General features: G+C 45.2%; 1 protein-coding gene across 1 annotated transcript; it reads left to right on the top strand.

Annotated features, from left to right (window-relative positions):
- MFSD6L (major facilitator superfamily domain containing 6-like) lies at nt 1–4,869 on the top strand (the record flags this gene model as incomplete). The annotated part of the gene is given in 2 exon segments (XM_006779660.2): nt 1–142; nt 145–4,869. Coding segments are annotated over 2 exon segments (1,632 nt in total), but the record flags the coding sequence as incomplete, so codon positions are not given.
- Nucleotides 4,870–21,074: the final 16,205 nt, after the last annotated feature.

The raw sequence follows: 21,074 nt of genomic DNA, 5'->3' as shown, positions 1-21,074 counted from the left end.
CCGTTCCTGACCCTCTACCTGAGGCAGCTGGGTCTGGCCGCGCCCTGGGTGGGCGTCCTGATGGGGACCAGGCACCTGGTCGCTGCCTTCTGGGCGCCCTTCTGCGCCTTCCTGGCCCGGAGCCACCGGAGGAGGAGGGCGCTGCTTTGGACGCAGACCTGGGGCCCCGCTCCTGCCACGCCGGCCCCAGCGTGACCCCCGCAGTCCCGCCACCGGAGGGGGCACTGGCGGTGAACGTCACCCTGGCCGAGGAGCACAGCTCGAGCCTCCCAGCAGATAGAGGTGCTGGGATCAGCCACGCCTCCAGCTTCAGGAAAGGACTCGTGGAAAGTGTCCAAGAACCTTCCGGGCATCTGCCCAGAAGTTTGGTGGGCTCCGGGGAAGGAGCCTGGACCGCATCCGAAGTCCTCCATCCTGTCGCTGCAGGGAGGGAAGAGGCGCCCTGGGAAGAAGGTGCCCTGAAGGTGGTCAGCACCGCCCTCCCTTCGCTGGCTGGGGGTACAGCGCTGGCGAGTCCAGCCAACGTGTCCGTGACCCAGGGGGACTCGGGGACCCTGGGCCTGTCCCCGGAAGGGTTGCTGCGGACTTTCCTTCCCTGCTTGGTGTCCTTGGTGTTCTGGGAGCTGCTGGCGGCCCCTCTGGAGCAGGTGGCTGACGACAGCCTGTTTGAGTACCTGGATGTTGTGGACGCCACCGACCGGCACAGAACCCTTTGGGCCTGGAAGCTGCTGGGCACGGCGGCGGGCGTGTGTGGCATCGCGGCCTTGGTGGAGCAGCTGGACTGCTCCCTGAAGGCCAGCGGCCCCCGGGGGGTGGTGTACTTCTACGGCTACGCCCTGGTCAGCGTCCTGGCTCTGCCGGTGAGCACTGTTTTCCCCGTCCCCCTGTGCAGGCGGCGGGAGCCCAGCTGCAAAACCAGCAAAGCGCTGTCTCTGGTGGAGGGCGACCCCCGCCTCCTCCTCCTCGCCATCACTGTCTTTCTGGTCGGAGCCGTCACCAGCACCACCCAGAACTTTCTGTTCTGGCACATGCAGGACCACGGCAGCAGCGAGCTGGTGATGGGCTTCTCCGTGGCCCTGGGCTTGCTGGGGGAGGTTCTCCTCCACCCGTTCAGGGCCACGTTGCTTAGGAAACTGTCCAGACTGGGAACCCTAGGGCTGGGGCTGGGCTGCCTCTCGGGGCAGCTGCTGTACTACTCCTTCCTCTGGAGCTGGTGGTCCGTCCTCCCTGCGCAGGTCTTGAGTGCCGTCAGCCACGGGGCTCTGTGGTGGGCGGTGGGCGCCTCCCTAGAGGACCTGGCCACCCCGGGAATGGAGAGACCTCTGAGTGCCATGTTCCGAGGCCACTTCTATGGGGGCGGGGCCAGCCTGGGCAGCTTCGTGGGCGGCTTCGTGGCGAGGCACTTCAGCCTGGCGGTGCTCTACCAGGCCAGCTGCGTCGTCCTGGGGCTCTGGCTGGCCCTCTTCCTGTCCGTCCGGCCCAGGCTGCCCCAGGAGCCGCGAGTCAGCTACTCGAAGCTGCTGGTCGTGGAGGCAAGTGACACGAGCGACTCGGAGCAGGGGACCGAACGGGACTGTCTTGTGAAGGTCAGTCTGGGAAGGAGCCACAGGACTGGACAGAACTCGGCCTGCTGAGGACAGAGTCCCCGCGTCCTGCCCGGGGCTCCACAGGCCTCAGGAGAGAGAGGGCACGTCGATGCGGAAGCCCCACAGGTTCCTCTCCTTGTCGGATTGCAGCTCAATTTTGTAAAAAGTCATGGAGGAAAGAAAACATTTGCTAAAAAAACAAAGTTCCCTCTGTGGTCACTGCCTTTTGGTCTATGAGGTTTGCCAGAGCTTTACTAGCACGGATCCGGTGCTGCTGAATCCGGCCATGGCGGGAGCGCTCGGGTCAAACCGGCAGCGCCAGGGTGACCATGGGGCCTGCAGGATTCCAGCAGCAGAGGGAGCAGCTGGCGTTGATGAGTGGTGTGCATTCCTGTGGGTCCTCACGGGCCTGCGCCTGATCCTATTAAAGCCACGCCTGGGCAGGTAAGAGTTGTCATGAAAACCAGAACTCTCTCTCCCCACTGATACATGGGTGCCCACACTCATACCCTGGTACTTAAGTTTCCAATAAGAGATGATGATGGAGATGTAATATGTCCAGGGGAGAGGGGGTGGGAGTTCATGAGTTTTCATTCTTACTCTCAAATGTGTCACCAGGGATAGAATCCTTAGGACTGCCTTCCATTCTTATGTCAGAGCAAAGGCAATGTCATGTCCTTTGGACTCGCATTGTACACACTCCCCTCACCTCTGCTTTGATTAGTGTGCGGCGGCCTCTGTAGGGTTCAGGTGCCACGGGTAGTCCACACTTGGTTGGGCGCTTTTGCAAACCCTCCCCACATCCCAGAAAATGGTCCTTTATTCCAGGGACCAGCCCCCAGTCTTCTATCTTATAATCAGGTGAGTGTAGGATATTGGGTTTAGAAGGGGCCTCAAACGCAGGAAATGTCTCATAGCTGGGGAAAGGGACACACCAGAATGTCCAATGGGTTAGTCATGGTTCTAGCAACTTTGTTCTTTTAAAAGTTCCTAAGGGTTCAAATAACCAACAAAAAATAACCTCTGCCTTCAATACTAGTAATTAGGGATTCATTTGTCTTACATTAGAAGTCTAGGGGTAGGCAGTCCAGAGCTAGTACAGCCGCTTCTCGATGCCACCGGGGACCCAAATCTTTTCATCCCTTTGCTTCATCATCCTCAGCTTATAGGCCTCTCTCCCACGTTGTTCACTCATTACACGGTGGCTCCGCAACTGCAGGCCTCTCGTCCACGTTCCAGGGAGCGAGAGGATTGAATGCCTAGGTCAGGAAAACAAGAAACTTCCCTGAAATTCATAGCCTCCGTCTGCTCACGTGGCCACCCTGAACCGCAAAGGTGTCTGGGAGGTGGAGTGTTTTCCGGTGGGCACATTTACACCCCAAGCAAAGTCAGGGTCCTGTGAGGGAGGAGCGGGGCTGGCACTGCCTAGCCCAGCGCCAGAAGCGGCGCTCACATTCAGGCCTGTCTCGTTCCAAAGCCTGTGTCCTTTCTGCACAGCAAGCCTGCTTCCCACAGAAACGCACTCAGCCACTAGACCTCCCACCGCAACCCTAGGAATAACGCAAACTTGTTCGCTGCATTTTACAACCAGAAAATGGAGTCTTGGAGAAGTCACACAGTGGGTCGCGGGCAAAACCACCACCAGAGCCCTGATCTCCTTTACCCCAAGTTTAGTGCGTTTTTTGCTGCGCCAGCAGGTCCACGCCTGCCTGGCCACCCAAGTCACCTGAGGAGCGTATCCAAAAAGACAGGTTCCTGGGCGCCATCGGACTCTCTCAGGGGGGCCCAGAACACTAGCTTTATAGATGTATTAATTGACATGTAATAAACTGCACACGTTTAAATTGTACAGTTTGATAAGTTTTTAATATATATATATATACACCTCCGAAATCAACACCACGATCAACATAGTGAACATATAGACCGACCCCCCCCCAAAAAAAAATTTCCTCCTGCCCCTTGGCAATCCCTTCTTTCTCCCTCACTCTACCTGGTCTTAGACAGCACTGCTTTTTAAGGTCTACTTTCTGTCGCTATACAGGGGTGGGCACAAGTAGATTCACAGTTGTGATCATCAGAGCCTGCACGTCCTTTTCCATATGAACAACTGTAAACCTCCTTTCGCCGACCGTGTCCGCATTTTTAGACACTATCATATGTACTCCTCTATGTCCGACTTCTTTCACTCAGCATAATTGCAGTGACTTCTGACACCAACTCCCCGGAGTTAGGCCATACTCTACAGGTTAAGGGCATACAACTGCCCTCAATTCAGACACCCTCACTTCTGACTAACTGGCTACAGATTTGAAGGGGGCCCACTCCCCACTCAGGTTCAATAATTCATTAGAACCATTCACATGGTTCAGGAACGCTCTGTACTTAGGATTACGATTTCATGATAACCAAAGGACACAAATCAGAACCGGCTGAAAGAAGGGGTGCAGAGGGGCCGCGGTCTGGGAGGTCCCAAGTGTGAGGTGTCCCGTCCTCTCCCTGTGGAGTCAGAACACATCCTGCGGTCAGCACACTGATGCAACAATGGATGGAGGATTACCAACAGGGAGACTCGCCAAGCTTTGGAGCCCGTGGCTTTGAGTGAGGCTTCTTATACAAGCCTGATTTGTTGAATCATTAGCCTGTGACTCAATTTCCAGTCCCTTTCTCCTCCCCAGAAATCAGACTGCCAGGATATTGTGTGGCTCGAAGTCTCAAATTTCTAACATGCGATTGATCTTTCTTGCATGGACAATCGTATTCAGAGTCACCTCATTCGCACAAACACAGGTGTGGTCTGAGAGGCCCGTCGTGAATAACCAACATCATGGTTACAAACAGAACAAGACAGGACGAACGGGACAAGCTAACTGTCACAGGAGAAGTTCCAACAGTGAGTTCTTCATGAGGTCTGGGGCAGGTACGGTGGCTCAGGGCTGGGTGCTCAGAGACACCTGAAGGAGATGATGAAGGGTAGGCTTGCGCATTGAAGAAAGAACTGGGACTTGCATGTTTCGACTTCGAGCTGTGACTTTTACTCTGTTGACTAGCCAGCGGGTCAGCTAAACTTCATAAAATCAAAACTAAATAAATGTTTCGCTCCCAGCCTCATGGCTATCAGAAATGTCAAGTTCTAACATATGTTGGTTCCAGCTAAAAGGAAAGCAAATATTGAATGAGCTATTAACTTTTATTCTCAGGTTTACTTAAACTATTATTTCCCAAATGACTTTTGTACAACACTTAATCCTAGTGGGGTGGGGTGGGGTGGGGGCAATTAAAAAAAAATTCTGGCCTGGCCACAGTGGCTCAGTGGTTGAGCGTCAACCTATGAACCAGGAGGTCACAGTTTGATTCCCAGTCAGGGCATACGTCCGGGTTGCAGGCTCAATCCCGGATCATGCAGGAGGCAGCCAATCAACGCTTCTCTCATCGCTGACATTTCTATCTTTCTCTCCCTCTCCCTTCCTCTCTGAAATCAATAAAGATATATTTGTTTGAAAAAGGATTCTGTGGCCGGGGAGAGGTCAATGGGGAAAAAGGAGACATATGTAATACTTTAAACAATAAAGAATTTAAAAAAAATAAAAGGATTCTATGGCTAACCGGTTTGGAAAATGACGTAAATTATTGACACTTCTGAGAAAATTACAATAAACATTGGCAATTAAAGACTTGGAAAAGGCCTGTAGTCAATAAACTTGTTAGCTCTGTTGGGCCTGGAATTCCCCTTTTATATCCAGTACCACAACCTTCTTCCGGGTCACACCGACCACGATCTTACTAATGCTCTCTACAAGAGACTTTGGAAAACACCACCGCTGGCATTTTATGTGCGAACTTGGCGACCCAGCTGTCAGTGCTCAGGGACAAACCTGGGCTCCCACACCCTGCTAAGAACTTGACAAAGCTTCTCTCATTGAGTAACTTCACAAGTGGAGTAACTGCGGCTCAGAAAGGTTACAATTCCAAACCAGGTGTGTCTGAGCCAGTCCTTTCCACCTCGATGTTAATAATGGTTCCGATTAGTGGAGAAGCTATTCCCCACAGGGGAGCGAGCGATAATCAGAGGCAGGGGCAAGGCAGGGACGACTCATTGAGTTGGCTTTTGGATTTCACACGCAGAGTGGTGGAAAATAGGCTGGAGACATGGGTTGTGGACACCCTAAAGGAAAAAAAGACAACACAATGAAAGAGAATTATAGGCCAATATCCCTCATGAACATAGATGCCAAAATCCTCAACAAAATCTTAGCAAATCGGATCCAGCAGTACACCACCCCGGGCCTAACATCTGCACACAGTACCGCTTGTCATGCTCACTTTACAGCAGGGGAAGTGGAGGTGCAGGAGATTAACTGATTTAGTTGCTCGGGGTCATGACTATTAGGGGGTGGAGCATGGTTTGAGCCCAGGTATGACCATGCAAATCCCATGCCCCCAGGAAGGGAAGGTGTCACCAGCCAGGGAAGAGGCTCTGAAGCTTTCTGACTCTCTTTTGCCAGTTGCGTTGTGAGCAATGGGTCTGAGTTAGGGAGTTCTGGGGCTGCTGGGATGTCTGCTCTGGACAGACCATTGCGACTGTCCAGGCAGGAAGGGACTGCATCTCAATAGCCCGTGAGGATCTAATGACAAGGTCATGTATGGGCTGTGGACTGAATTGTGTCCCCTCCAAATTCATAAACTGAAGCCCAAACATCCAATATTTGGTAGGGCCTTTAGTTAATGATTAGGGTTAAATGAAGTCATAAGGGTGAGGCCCTAATCCGTGAAGATTGGTGTGTCATTCTCTCCACACACACACTCCCCACCTGAAGTGCACAGAGGGGAGGCTACATGAGGGCCAGTGAGAAGGCAGATGTCTATAAGCCAGGAAGAGAGGCCTCACCAGAAACTGCATTTGCCAGCACCTTGATCATGAACTTCTCGCCTCCAGAACTGGGAGAAAATAAATGTCTGTTGTGTTCAGCTCGAGAAGACTAAGGCAGTATGCGAAGGCGTTTTCAAGGTGGGATCAATAACATAGCCCTTGGCTTTTGGTTGGATAATGAGGTGGAGAGTTAAGGAAGGAGGTATCAGAGGTCATAGATAATTTTACCATTTTTGAATCCATATGAGGGAGAAAGTCTGTAGAAATGGCAGAATTCAGAATGATGGAAAATGGATGCATAGATCATAAACGTTAAAGACAACACAGCAAAAAAAAAAAAATCACTCCTAATTCTGCTTGCTCCCTTCCTGCAATCACTGACTGTCGCCGAGACCACAGACATCACTGTTTGGTGACACTTGTGACGTGGAGAAGAGCAGAAGGCATTCCCAATAGCCAGAGGCTTTCCATAGCCATGTCACCCTCTTGTCAAGCTGGTTGGGGAGTAGCTTGGAGCCAGGAAGCTGGACTGGACTGGAGTTCTCCATCCTGGGAGCCTGTGGTCTGAGACAGGGACGCGGCTCGGTGCAGTGTCTTCTGCTGCAGAGTCAGGTTAAGATGTGACCCCTTGAGCAAATCACTTACCCCTGGGTCTCAGCTTCCGAGTCTGAAAATCAGGGGCCTTGGCCTCCGTGACCTTCAAAATTTGTGCCGCTCAACGGTGACATGATGCCTTCCTTTGAGGAGCCGGGCGTTTGCTCCCGAGGAGACGGGTTACCCTAAGGCGGCCATGGCCCTGCCCCGGCCCCTCTCACCTGGCAGAGTAGCACAGCATCCACTGAATGTCCGCTTCCTTCCCTGAACCTGGCACAAAGCCCTGGGTGTGCTGTGCAGTGTGACTACATTGAGCCCCCAGCTCCAACCCTAGGGGAGAGAGCCCCTAGACCTGCCTGCCCTCAAAGCCAGGGCCTGGGTGGGGAGGGTGGGAAGAGGGCGAGCGGGGAGGGCATGGACCAGAGGGTCAATCTGTGGGAGCTGAATTGCATGCCTGTGCGTGACGGCTGCAGCGTGGGGTCTGTGATGGAAGGGGCACCACCTGTGTGGGGAACTCATTCCTGGTGGCATCCAACTTCCCACTCCTCCCCACTCCCTACCCCCCCCCCCCTGCTGAGCTCCTGTCAATCATCAAAGGCCGCAGCCTCGGATTCCTGTATCCCCTCTGCCCTTTGCAAGAAGTACGCGTACCCTCTTGGCCCAAAAAGCCATTGTCTACCTCCACGTGGGGTGGAAGGGCAGTAAGATGGGGCTGGAGAGGGCAAACTGAGATGAGAAGGGAGGGAAGGGGGAAGGGGTTCCGCCAGCAGTTCAGCATCGTTCCACCAGGAGGCACCAAACACATTGGGAAAACTCGCCAGTGGCTCCCTTGGGCAAACGGTCTGGCCCCCTTCCCAAAGCCCCAGCTCAGGCTGAGGCGGGCTCCCTGAAGACCCTGTAGCTCTCGGAGCCTGGAACTTACAGAAAAACCCACGGATCGGGTGCCAGTTGCTGGGCCGGCTTTGTGTGAGAGACAGGAGGTGTGTCCAGGAGAGGGGCCTGGGGAAAGGGGCCAGCTACAAGGACCTGCACGGGACTTGGCCTGTGATAAACACAGATACCAACAGCCGGCCCAGCCCAGAGCAGCCCCAGGCATTGCTTCCTGAGGCCGCCCTAATGCTGCCTTAGTCTTGGTCAGGCTGGGAAGGAGCTGGTGTTAGTGTGAAAGAAACAGGACAAGTGTTTCCCTTGAGTTTCCTAGAACTGATACCGGGCCCCATGGGGTCAGAGCCCCAATAATAACCTCAGCTCCACAGATCTTCACCCCCTGCTCCTCGGCCTCCCTCCCCGTCCAACACTGGCTGCACCTGTTCATTTCTGGGAGCCTACAGCGAGGGCCTCTGGGTGTCTACGAATGAGTCTGATCTCACCAGGCATCCACCCGCCCCCATTACCAACGGGAAAAGCTGAGAGGGTGTGTCACGGGAGACCTGCAGGGGAATCCCGACACCCTCTGACGTCACCGTGTTATGATGCCTTCCTTTTCTCCGGTAGCAGATGGCGTCAACAGAGTCCTTCTATTTCTCTTGGCAAGTTCCATCGAAATTTGGGCGTCCTTTTCCCAGAAAAAAAGAGCATACTTCCAGGAAGGAAAGAATCAGACGCATGCTTTTGCTTAGAGCGGGTGTGACTGGCTTTCTAGGTTTCTGCTGGAGGATCGTGAGAAGCGTGCGGTCAGTGCGACAGATTCGCGGAGAGACACTGACCCTGCGGCGACTGAGGTCGGAGGGCTGTGAACGGATGCCGCCAGGGGGCGCCCTTTCTAAGGAAAGTTCATTGTCACCGAAAGGATCTAAGAACAACCTGGGAGAGAAGAGCCACCAGATGTCACTGCTCGGTTCCAGCTGGGGCCCACCACCCCGTTCGCCGCCACCACCGACGGCCATGAGTGCTGGAGGCTAGCAGAACAAGTTTTCTTGTGTAAAGGGAACTTCGTGTATGAGTGTTTATACTGTTTTCTATTCATTCATTTGACATTTTTTTCTGAAAATGTTTGCTTTTTACCCAAGTTTTCCAATGCATTGCGTGTATAATCGTGGAGCCAAAAACTGCTGCCTGCCTCCCCAATATTCATTCTGCTCTCTTTACTCAAATTGTGTTCCTAAACCATTGTATTTCAAGTAAAACGGTCACCTTCCCAGATTCCCTTGCACGTGGAAATGTGCATTTTTACCACTATTCATCAAAGCAGAACTTTTCCAGGTGTAGGCTCCACCCCCTACAGAGGCTCCACCCCCTCCTGCTCCCCTTTCCTTAGAGGAGAAGCAGTCATCTTGAAACCAGACTTGGCAGGCCTGAGCAAGGAAAGCCTACGGTCGGTTGAACACAGTTTGTTTTTGTTTTTGCTTAGTTACGCTTATCAGAGGTTTGTGTTTCGTATTTTCAAACGACCTGTTTTTAGTTTTGGTCGTTTTATTCTTGTTTGTTTCCTTTTCACCCCTGCCATTATGTGTTACTTACTTCCTCCTAATTTTTGTGACTTCCCTCCATTGCTCTTTTTCTTTTCTTTTTTACTTCTTGAGTTACACACTTAACTCTTCTGTTCTGAGGACTTCTAATTTGCCCATAAATGTAGCCAAACGTTTTCATTTCCCTCCTGTATTGCTTTAGTGCACATCCTGACATTGTAACTCAGCACAAACCTTGGCAATGTGACTCAGTTCTAAATATTTCATAATTTCCCTCGTCATTTCTTCTTTAGCCCAAAGGTAACTTAATCCCCCCCCCCCCCAGGAATATGGGATTTTTAAGTGTTCTCTTTTTATTGAATTCTAACTTTATTTCATTATGGTTTTGAAATTGTTCTTTGTGACTTGGAAAAGATTTCCTTTGTTAATTAAAAAGAAGTATGTCTGTGTAGACATATTTTAGTTCAAGATTATTTAATTGTATTAGTCAAATATTCTATTCTGCCATTTTTGGTCTGCTTGATGTATCATATTCTGGAAGAGTTGAATAGCCCGGCTGGTGTGGCTCAGTGGTTGAACGTCGACCCATGAACCAGGAGGTCACAGTTTGAGATTCCTGCTCAGGGCACATGTCCACCAAGTTTTGGGCTCAGCCTCCAGTGGGGGGCAGGCAGGAGGCAGCCAATCAGTGATTCTCTCTGAGCTTTGATGTTTCCATCTCCCTCTCCCTTCCTCTCTCTGAAATCAATTAAAAATAAAACACATTTTTTAAAAAAATCTCCAAATATAATTTGGATATATCCATTTCCCCCATTTTAGCTGTTTGTTGCTTTATATATTTTGAGGCTCCATTGCTGAGTGCATATATTTTTATGATTGTCTTTTTTATTTCTTATTTCTTATTAATATATAACATTTCTATTTGTTACCTGTTATTTTTCACCCTAAATTCATTTTTTTCTTCTGATGCTAAAATTGTTACCCTAAAGTTCTTTCTTTTATAATGTGGTTAGTAAAATACTATTAAATATTAAATAAAATATTAAATAAATATTACTTGATATTAAATATTTCATATTAAAATATTAAATAAAATAATTTTAAATGTTAAATAATAAAACGTTTTTAACCTTTTATTTTCCAATTTTGCTCCAATGATCTCTTGCCAACAATATTTTATTGCATCTTGGGTTTTTTTAGCCAATCAGAGATTGGCTAAAAATTTTGACTTGTGAGTTTAATTCATCTCATTTATATTTATTAATGTTATTTTAGGACTTCTTTCTGCTACCTCATTTTGTGTTTTCTATTTTCATACTTTCTTTCTACTCCTTTACATCTTTGGAATAGTTCCAAATTTCTTCAAATGACAAGTTTAGATTTTTCTACTTTCCATTGACAAGATCAAATTATTCTGTCGAAAATAATGCATTCCATTTATACTCTTCTCATGGTTAACCTAACTTATTATGACCTTTATTTATGTTTATTTGTCCCCTGTCGATATCTTAAGCTTAACAAATCTATACTTAAACAGGGCAAGTCCCTAGCATACTTCCATAACCCTCCAGTCTTCCCTCCCCTCCTCAGTTCCCCATTCTCCTTCCCCGGCCATGCTTCTACTCTATGACTTTATTTCTGAATTATCTGTGATATATTTTTTTTACAGGAGAGAAGCATTGCTAATTAAGGTAGCATTACACTTTTCTAGACTGTGTTCTCCCCTTTACTTTGCATGCTTCATTGCTTCTTCCTGGATTCATTTCCCATCTTACTGAGGCACTGCTCCTTTTAAAATGCTTTCAAGGGAGATCAACTTTTGGAATGGTGAAGTGAGGATCTTGGTGAACCACTCTCCCATAAAAACAACAAAAATACCGACAGAACAACTTCAATCAGCCATTTCAGAACTTTGGGAATGTATCAAAGCCACTGAGGGAACTGAAAATCCTCTCTCCAAGAGAAACTACTGAACTTGAATAGAAGAGTGGTGTCTGTGGAATTGTAACTGGGGCCCATTCCTGTCCTCTCTCCCCGCCCCCATATCCGTGGCCTAGTAGCCATGGAAGGCCAGCAGGCTCACAGCTCACGGAGAACGCTGACCTCTTTGGTGCCATGTTAAAAGCCCCATCCCCAGACCACAGATAATATTTGTCCAAATTAGCAGCTACCAGGAAAACATCCATTCCCAAGGTGTTGTGGCTACGAGATGTGACTTGGGACAGTGGATGAACCTTCCCAAGGGTATTACCCCCTCCAAAAAAAGAGAAAAAAATGGGGGGGGGGGAAATAGCAATCTGCTGTAAATACCCCAACTCCCTAAGGCTGTGATTTGGGTTGAAACAAACAAGACCAAAGGTTTAAAAGTAAGCCCTGGGGAATTAGAAAGCCACAGGGAACTCTGAAAAGCTCCAACATATTCTTGAGGTTTTAGAAGGCTGCACACATGTGCATTCTTGGGAAAGACCTTGGAAAGAAGGCTCCAGTCACTCACCTCTGGCTGACCTTCAGGCCCTGTGCACTTAGAAAGCGAAAGCTAAGGCTGTTCAGGCATTCAAGCTGCCTCAAGTTTGAATGTGTACCTTCAGACAATGTTCCCCTTGTCAAAGGGTAAAGACACACAAACAAGGCATTAAAAAAAACCCTCCAGACCAATCATTGACTCACCACTAAATTATACTGAACCAGGAGTGAACCTTAGAAAACAGACTTAAAAATAAGATCTTTAAAAAAGGGGGGCCTAGCAGAGAACTCAAGGGCTTCACACTGCAGGGAATGTAGAATCTATAGAATTAATTCAGGAAAGTCATTTAACAAATAACCAGCAACAAGAACAAAAAACAGCAACAATGACAAATCTGAGGAAAGAGAATCTGATTTCAAGTTGTTACAATATATCGTGTTAAATGTGTAATTTTGACAAAATGTAAAAGATATGTAAAGAAACAGAAAAGTATGTCAGATACCCTGAAAAAAGAATAACCAACAGAAAATATTTCTGAGGAGACAAGGATGTTTAAGTTAATAGACAAAGACTTTAAATTAGCTAGTAGAAATTTTTTAAAAACTAAAGGATACCATGTCTAAAAAATAAAAGGAAATTATGATAATAGTATCTCACCAAGTAGAAAACATTAACAAACAATAGAAATTACAAAAAACAATCAAATAGAAATTCTAGAATTGAAGAGTACAACTGCTAAAATGAAAACTTCACTCAATAACAAATTTAGACTATCAGAAGAAAGAATCAACAAACTTGAAGATAGGTTAATAGAGATTATCAACTCTCAGGAAAAGAATTTTAAAAAAAGAACAGGCCCTAACCGGTTTGGCTCAGTGGACAGCGCATCGGCCTGCGGACTGAAGGGTCCCAGGTTCGATTCCGGTCAAGGGCATGTACCTTGGTTGCGGGCACATCCCCAGTGGGGGGTGTGCAGGAGGCAACTGATAGATGTTTCTCTCTCATCGATGTTTCTAACTCTCTATCCCTTTCCCTTCCTCTCTGTAAAAAAAATCAATAAAAATATATTTAAAATTAAAAAAATTAAAAAAAAGAACAGAGCCTCAGAGACCTATAGAATAATTTAAAGCATACCAATATACACCTAATAGGAGTCTCAGAAGGAAAAGAAAAAAATAGAGAGAACGAATAATATTGGAAGAAATTGTGACTAAAAACATCCCAAATTTGATGAAAACAGTATATCTATCCAGGAAACTTAACAAACTCCAAATAGGATAATTCAAAATAACATCATAGTCCAACTGGTAAAAATCAAAGACAGAGAAAATCTTGAAAGCTACAAGAGGAAACCCATTTATCATGTACCAGGTGCCTCAATAAGATCAACAGCTGACTTCTTAGCAGAAATGATAAAGACAGAAGACAGTGAAATGACACCTTCAAAGTGTTGAAAGACACAGACTATCAATCAAGAACTCTATACCTAGCAAAACTCTCCTTCAAAAATAAAGGTGAAATTAAGATATGTCTAGATAAACAAAAACAGAGAACTTGCCACTAGCAGACCTGCCCAGAAATACTAAAGGGAGTCCTTCAGGCTGAAATAAAAGGAATTAGACAGAAACTAGAACCCACAGGAAGAAATAGAACGCTAGTATAGATAACTATATAAGTAAATATATAAGACAGTATAAATATATTTTTGTTATAATTCTTTTTTCTCCTATCTGATTTAAAAACAACTGCATAAAGCAGTAATTATAAAACTGTATTATAATAGGAACTTCTAAAAAGGCTAGCAGAGGGCTTATATACATCAAGATATAATTTGTATGACAGTAATAGCACAGAGGAGCAGGAAGAGAATGGAGGTGTATTGTGGACTATTGAAATTAAGTTAATATCTACCCAAACCAGATTGTTTTAAATTAAAGTGCTAATTGTAATGCCAAGGTCAACCACTAGGAAAATAATTTGTTAAATGGTTTCAAAGAAGATCCAGATAAGATAAGCTTTTTGAGAATTTATGTGCCTAACAATATTTTTAACTCATGATCACAATTTAATAGTAGTTAAGATGCATTAAAGGTTCTAGAATTTGAAAAGTCTTTGCCCTTACGTCTTTTGAAAATACTACTCCATTGTTACATTGCATCCAGTTTCATGTTGAGAAGTCTGATCTCAGCATATTTCTTGTTACTTGTAGGTGATCTGCTTTTTCTCTGGAAGGTTCTAGAATTGTCTTTTTCAACAACAACAACAAAAATAAATAATAATAAAATGCCTAGGAATAAATTTAACAAAAACTGTATGAGACCTATATAAAGAAAACTTTCAAAATTCTGTTGAAGGTCAAAAAATGATAAAAGACGGAAACAAATGAAAAAGCACACCATGTTTTTTGATTGGTTAATTCAACATCTCAAAGATGTCAATTCTCTGTACATTTATTTATGCATTTTTTTAAATATATTTTATTGATTTTTTTACAGAGAAGAAGGGAGAGGGATAGAAAGTCAGAAACATGGATGAGAGAGATCGATCAGCCGCCTCCCGCACGCCCCCCAGTGGGACGTGCCTGCAACCCAGGCACATGCCCCTGACCGGAATCGAACCCGGGACCCTTGAGTCCGCAGGCCGACGTTCTATCCACTGAGCCAAACCGGTTTGGCTTTATTTATGCATTTAATGCAATCTCAATAAAAATATTAACTAGGTCTTGTTTCATTGATTACTTTATTTGGAACTAGAGAATCTGATTCCAACATTTATATGTGAAAATAAACAAGAATAACTATGAAAACTGAAAAAGTAGCAAAGTGGGAGGATGCCAGCTCTAAAAGATATTACACTTGAAGCCTGAATGGACAGACCTAATGAACAGAAAATGCTCATGAAGAAAAGTCAATAAATGATTTGAAGACAGTTGGACAACCATCAGAAGAGGGAAAGGGGAAGATGGATTTTACCTCACACCTGCCTCACAAGATAAATTCACAGCTGACTGCTCAAGAATAACTATGAAAACTGAAAAAGTAGCAAAGTGGGAGGATGCCAGCTCTAAAAGATATTACACTTGAAGTCTGAATGGACAGACCTAATGAGCAGAAAATGCTCATGAAGAAAAGTCAATAAGTGATTTGAAGACAGTTGGACAACCATCAGCAGAGGGAAAGGGAAAGATGGATTTTACCTCGCACCTGCCTCACAAGATAAATTCACAGCTGACTTCTTAGCAGAAATGATAAAGACAGAAGACAATGAAATTCCAACTGGCTAAAAGATAAAAATGTAAAATTTAAAACCACAAAAGTGAAAGAATTCCTTAATAACCTTGCAATAGGAAGTCTCTCTAACTCTGACTCAAAATCCAGAAGCCATAAAAAAATACTAATGTTTTAATGGATGGAAAATAAAGTTAAATAAAATTACTTAAATTTCCATTGACAAGAGACCAGCTAAGCTATGGCATATAGAACATCATATAATTAAATCAGCTGTGTATATGTTGATATGGAACAATGTCTAATATACATATTCAATTTAAAATTTTCAAAGTAAGGGGTAGAAGTGTCTATGTGCCACCTTTTGTATAGACATTTTTTTTAAAAAAAAGAATGTATTTACATAAAGAAACTCTGAAAAATTCACAGAAAGGGATGAAAGTGATGATATTTGGGGAAGAAGTGAGAATTGGGGAGATGAAAGAAGGAATGGAAGTTGGACTTGTCACTGCACCTTTTTGGATTCGTTGAATCACGACAATGAATTATTTGTTTAAATTAAAAATTAAATTTAAATGCTTTTCAATTTACTTTCCATATTCTTAAATTTCACTGTACTATGTCAAGCTATCCACTGAGCCAAACCGGTTTTGGCTACTTTCCATATTCTTAAATTTCATTGTACTATGTCAAGGTGTGGTGGTTGTTTTCAATTAGAGGGCTCTTCTGGAAATCTTGGTCATTTTTTCTTCAAATATTCATTCTATTCATTTTTTTCTTATGAAACTCCTATTGTTACTTAGATTTTCCAATTTTTACTTCAATCCTCTGTATCTTCACTTTTATTCTTTCTTTCCTTCTTCCGAGGCCTCTGGGAAAGTTCCGAAATATGGTCTTCATTCACTAATGTGTTGTTTATATCCATACTGCCACTCAATACACCCATGAGCTATTTCACTCAGTTTTCTTATCCCATATGTCAATCAAATTTGCTCATCATTTTTGCCTGTTTCTGGTTTCGTATTTTCAATATCTTCTCTCACCTCTCTGAGGATATTTGTTGTTTATTTTAAATAAACTCTTACTCCTTTGACCCATTGGTACCTTTGGTACAGGTTCTCGAGTCTGTTGCCTTTCTCTTATAACAGGTGTCCTCCTCAGCCTTCCCATTACAGGGGAACCTGCGTTCTCGAACTTCATTTGCTCCAGAAGGCTATTCGAAAACCAAGTCATTTTTTCCCCAGTAGAAATCCATGTAAATGGAATGAATCCGTTCCAGACCCAAAAGCAAAAACCAACAAAACGAAAATGTTCACAGCACAATTTCCTGAGTTGTTAACAATTCGAGGTTTAGCTGTAAACTGACTCCCACTCCCGCAAGCTCTCCTTTGTTTGTCGCCTGAGAGACGTGTGTGTGACTGATGGTCATACAGGTATTGGCATGAAAGACTTGTCAGGCTGAGAACCAAAGTTTTGTTGGACAACTGAGACCCCTCTCCCCACCCCAACCGAATGGCTCCAGATGGGAGATGTTTGAGAACTGAGGTTTGGCTGTCTTTTTCTCAGGAGCTCATGTGTCCTTGAGCCACCAGCTACCGTGGCTGGAATGTGTACTTGAGCAGTCAGAGAGCCTGTGGTGTTGCTGTCTGTGAGCAACCACCTCCCCCTGTGCCTCTCCCAACCTGGCCGTACTCTCTCCCTAAATCATCTGGAGCCTCCTCCCCAGACATTGCTTTTTTCCAGGGGCCGCCTCCCTCTGAGCGCCTGTGTCTGCTCCAGTGCTGTCTCCTCTAACCCCACCGCCCTGGGCTGGCATTAGGTTGGCGCTGGGCCAGTACTGTTTGCTTGCCACACGTGGCAATAAAGGTAGGGGCAGTGATCTTCCCAGAACATGTGCAAGAGAGAATTGGCAGCGTCTGACCCCGAGTCTTGGTCTCTGGCCTTGGTCCCTGCTCTAGACTGCGTTTCACAGAGAGAGACATCCAACCACCTTGTCTCCCTAGGCTGTTCCTTTTAGTTCCTGTGTCCGGTTCAAGGATCCATCAGCCTCCCTCCCAACTCGACAGCATCTCCAGGGACAGGAGCAGAGCGCCTCTCCTGGTCTGTCATCTTGTGGGGAAGTTGCTGAAGATGAAGTGAGATCTTCATCTCCCCTTTTTTCTATATATGATGAGAAGCCTGGAAGACGTGACCCCGAGCTGTTCTAGCTCCAAAGTTCTGTGGTTCCGTGCAGTATATGAAGAGGCGGCCGATAAGAGACATTGAGATATTTTAAGGCTACACAGTTTCCAAGGAGATAAAGAGACATAACGGGGAACACCCAACAAGAGAGAGCTGTTAGCAAAAATGCATGTCAAGTTGAGAGGGTGGAATGTCAATCAAGCTTCAAGGAATGAGGAGGTGGGGGAGGACGCTGGCAGAGGTTCCCAGGAGAAGAGGAAAACCACTGATTGAGAAGAGGTTTGGAGGAAAATCGACAAGTGAGAATGCCAAACACCTTGAGGAGCTGCAATATTTGCGTTCCAGTTCCTTATTCAGTATTCCTGACCCAGCAAAAAGCACACGGAATAATCTACCGAACGCTTGTGTCCCCGCTGCCCAATCTCAAATATTACTCCTCACTGATATATAGTAATCCTCTCCCGACCACCACCAAGAGGTCGGAACCATTATCCTAATTTGTTCTTTATCATTCCCAGTAGTGCATTACAGTTTTACTCTCGATTTTTGTACTCGAGGGCCATACTTTATCTTTAAAAATCTCAAGTTTGGCGTTTGAAGACTGAGAAGTATGGCTACTGGAATACCTGTTTGAGGTTTTTAAAAAGTGTCGTTGAAGGAGCCCCAGGCAAAGAGAATAATAAAGCGAATGGAATAAGGAGAAGATTGTTCCTACCCGTTTAGGTCTCTTCTACGTGATGAGGTCACCGGCAGGAGTTCCCAGAAACGGACTGTTACCAAGAGAGGGCCACACTCCTAGAACATCAAGGTCAGAAGAAAGGAATAATTACTTTTATATGATTTTTTTTGTCTTGTGACTTATTTTATTTAAAAATATTTCATGGAGGGTGCTTTTTATTGATTTTTATAGAGAGAAGAAGGGAGAAGGAGAGAGAAAAACATGCGGCTGCCTCCTGCACACCCCCTACCGGGGATATTGCCTGCAACTCTGGTCGTGTACCCTGACCAGGAATCAAACCAGCAACCTTGTGGTGCACAAGACGGCACCCAACCAACTGAGCCACACTGGCCAAGGTGAATGGGATTATCTTAAGCCCTAAATCTGTTTTAGCAAACAGACGAAAATGCATTCTAAGTATATAATTTGGAGTAAAAAAAAATGATAATATAATTTCATCAACACTAAATACAAGTAGGCGGACAGTGAAAGGATTTTTGTAAATTTGTTTCTGAAATTATTTGTCTATGAGTAACTCATTTCATTTGCAATTTGCTTCGATATTTTTTCCCCAAAAAGTCTGTGCATAATTGGGAATTCTTGAGAATTGAGAAAAATCAAGCCCACAGATTACTTTGAAATGAGTGAAATGCTGTGTGAATGCTAAAGTTAACAACTTATGAAGTTGGAATATTACCTTTGTGTGCATTTAAATAATAAATTATTTTTTTATTTTGTGGTTTCCTTTTTTTCTTTTAGGGCCAGTAATCATTTCCAGGCTTCAAACCCTGTTGTAAGCTCTTGAGAAGCTCACAGACCTTGGTTCTGGGCCCAGAGGTCCCGGAGGACCTGCTGAAGAGATTTTATGGCAGGTGCCTGGGTCTTTGGACATTACTGACTCCTTTGTCCCAGTTTTCCACCCCTACCTCCCCGTGGTCACTGATGGCGGTAGTGAGGGCAGTGCACTGAAGACAACATCCCCAGATGGAGTCACCAGACGGCATTTCCTATTTCCTCCCTCAGCCACTGTCTGAGTGGTAAGCTTGTTTTGTTCACTGCTGGATCCAGCCTCGGAGAGTGTCAGGCCCACCTCGGGCATTCATCTAAGTATTTGTTGAAAGCACAGTCACCTCTAGGAAACGGGACTGGAAGGTGGATAAACAGGCCTCCGCTGTGTCTTTATTGTTTGAATAATGTATAAGGAGAATGTATTCACTTAATCCCCTTCTAATCAAAGCAATATAACTTCATAATGAGATATTACCTCCTACCCATCAGGATGGCCACCATTAAAAAAAATTAAGAGGTGGTGAGGATGTGAAGAAATTGGAATCCTTGTGCAGTGCTGGTGGGAATGAAAAATGGTGCAGCCACTACGGAACACAGTATGGTGGTTCCTCAAAACATTGAAAATAGAATGATCATATGATCCAGCAATTCTACTTCTGAATATATACCCAAACGAATTTAAAGCAAAAGCAGCTTCTCAAAAGAGATATCTGCACAACCATGTTCATAACGGCATTATTCACAATAGGCAAAAGGTAAACGCAACAAGTGTCCATCCACAGATACATGGATAAACAAAATGCGGTACATGCATACAATTGAATGTTATTTAGCCTTAAAAAAGGAAGCAAATTCTGTCACACATTCCAACATGGATGCACTTTGAGGGCGTTATGTTCAGTGCAATAAGCCATCCACAAAAGGACAAATACCACGTGATTCCACTTACATGAGGCACCTAGTAGTCAATTCCTAGAATCAGACAGCAGAATAGTGGCTGCCAGGGGGTAGGGAGAGAGGGGAATGGGGAGTTGTTGAGTAATACATATTGAGTTGCAGTTTTGCAAAATGCAAATGTTCTGGAAATTGGTTGCATAACAATATAAATATGCGTAACAATACTGAGCAGTACACTAAAAATGGTTACGGTGGTAAATTTTAGGTTATGTGTATTTTGTCAGAACCAAAAAAAAATCAATACCATAATTCTAAAAGTAAACGGGTTGGAATACATTTATAATTTTGAGTGTGAAATACTTTTAAACAAAACACAGAGCTCCCCCAAATAAAAAGATAAGCAGACTTGGCTAGATCGATATTTTAAATGTCTATGATAAAAGAAAACACAAACAAAGTGATAGACTGGAAGAAAATATTTACATACGTATGTTGGGCAGTACTGATCGTTAAGGAAACTACTATATGTGAGCAGGGAAGTGTAGTGGGTTTAGTTGGAAATAAAATAACTGAAGTCAATGGATGTAGAGGAGACACTGGGAGAAACAAACAAGTTAAGCAGGAGGCTGCATAGTGCTGATGCTTTTGTAACCAAGTGGTTAAGCCAAGAACACAATTATTCAAGCGCATAGGACTGTGCAAGTAACTACTTCGGCCGGCTCCATCACAGGACCCCTCCTCTGTCACTGATGCCCGAAGCCACATGCAGATGGGGCAAGCGAGAGCTGAGAGCAGGTTGGTAAGAGTCTGTGCAATGTCAAAGAATGAGCTCACAAAGCGTGGGCTCGGGTTGTTAATAAAAGAGTCTGCTCTGAGCCTGAGCACCTCCCTGGGGACTGCAGGCCTGCTGTGCTTCCTGGGATGCGGGCACAGGGTAAAACGACCTAAGTTGCCTCCCCCTCTTCTGTCTGGTGCCATCTCTGCTTTTATGCTCATTCTCCCAGGATTTGGTGAGTTGGCGTGGGTTACTTATTCTTGGTCAGCTTGCGTTGGTGTCTTCCCTGCCTCTTGTTGCATCTAATGTGGGTCCAACACATTCAAAGATATGAGGATGGGTATAAGAGAGCCACTCTCACCGAAAGTGTGAGATTACTACCCAGGAAACATAAACACCTCCTAGAAATCAATAAAGAAAATACAAACAACTCACTTTTAATGTGCATCAAATATGAACAAGAAACATGCAGAGGGAGAAATGGCTATGTATATGAAAAGATGCTTCATTTCACTAATGATTAGGAAAATTGATTTAAAACAACAATTATGTGTGATTTTCACCT

This window comes from Myotis davidii, unplaced genomic scaffold (genome assembly GCF_000327345.1).
Source record: "Myotis davidii unplaced genomic scaffold, ASM32734v1 scaffold37, whole genome shotgun sequence".
NCBI lineage: Eukaryota > Metazoa > Chordata > Mammalia > Chiroptera > Vespertilionidae > Myotis > Myotis davidii.
The sequence above is the reverse complement of the archived record's forward strand: the minus strand, read 5'-3'. Positions and strand labels throughout refer to the sequence as shown.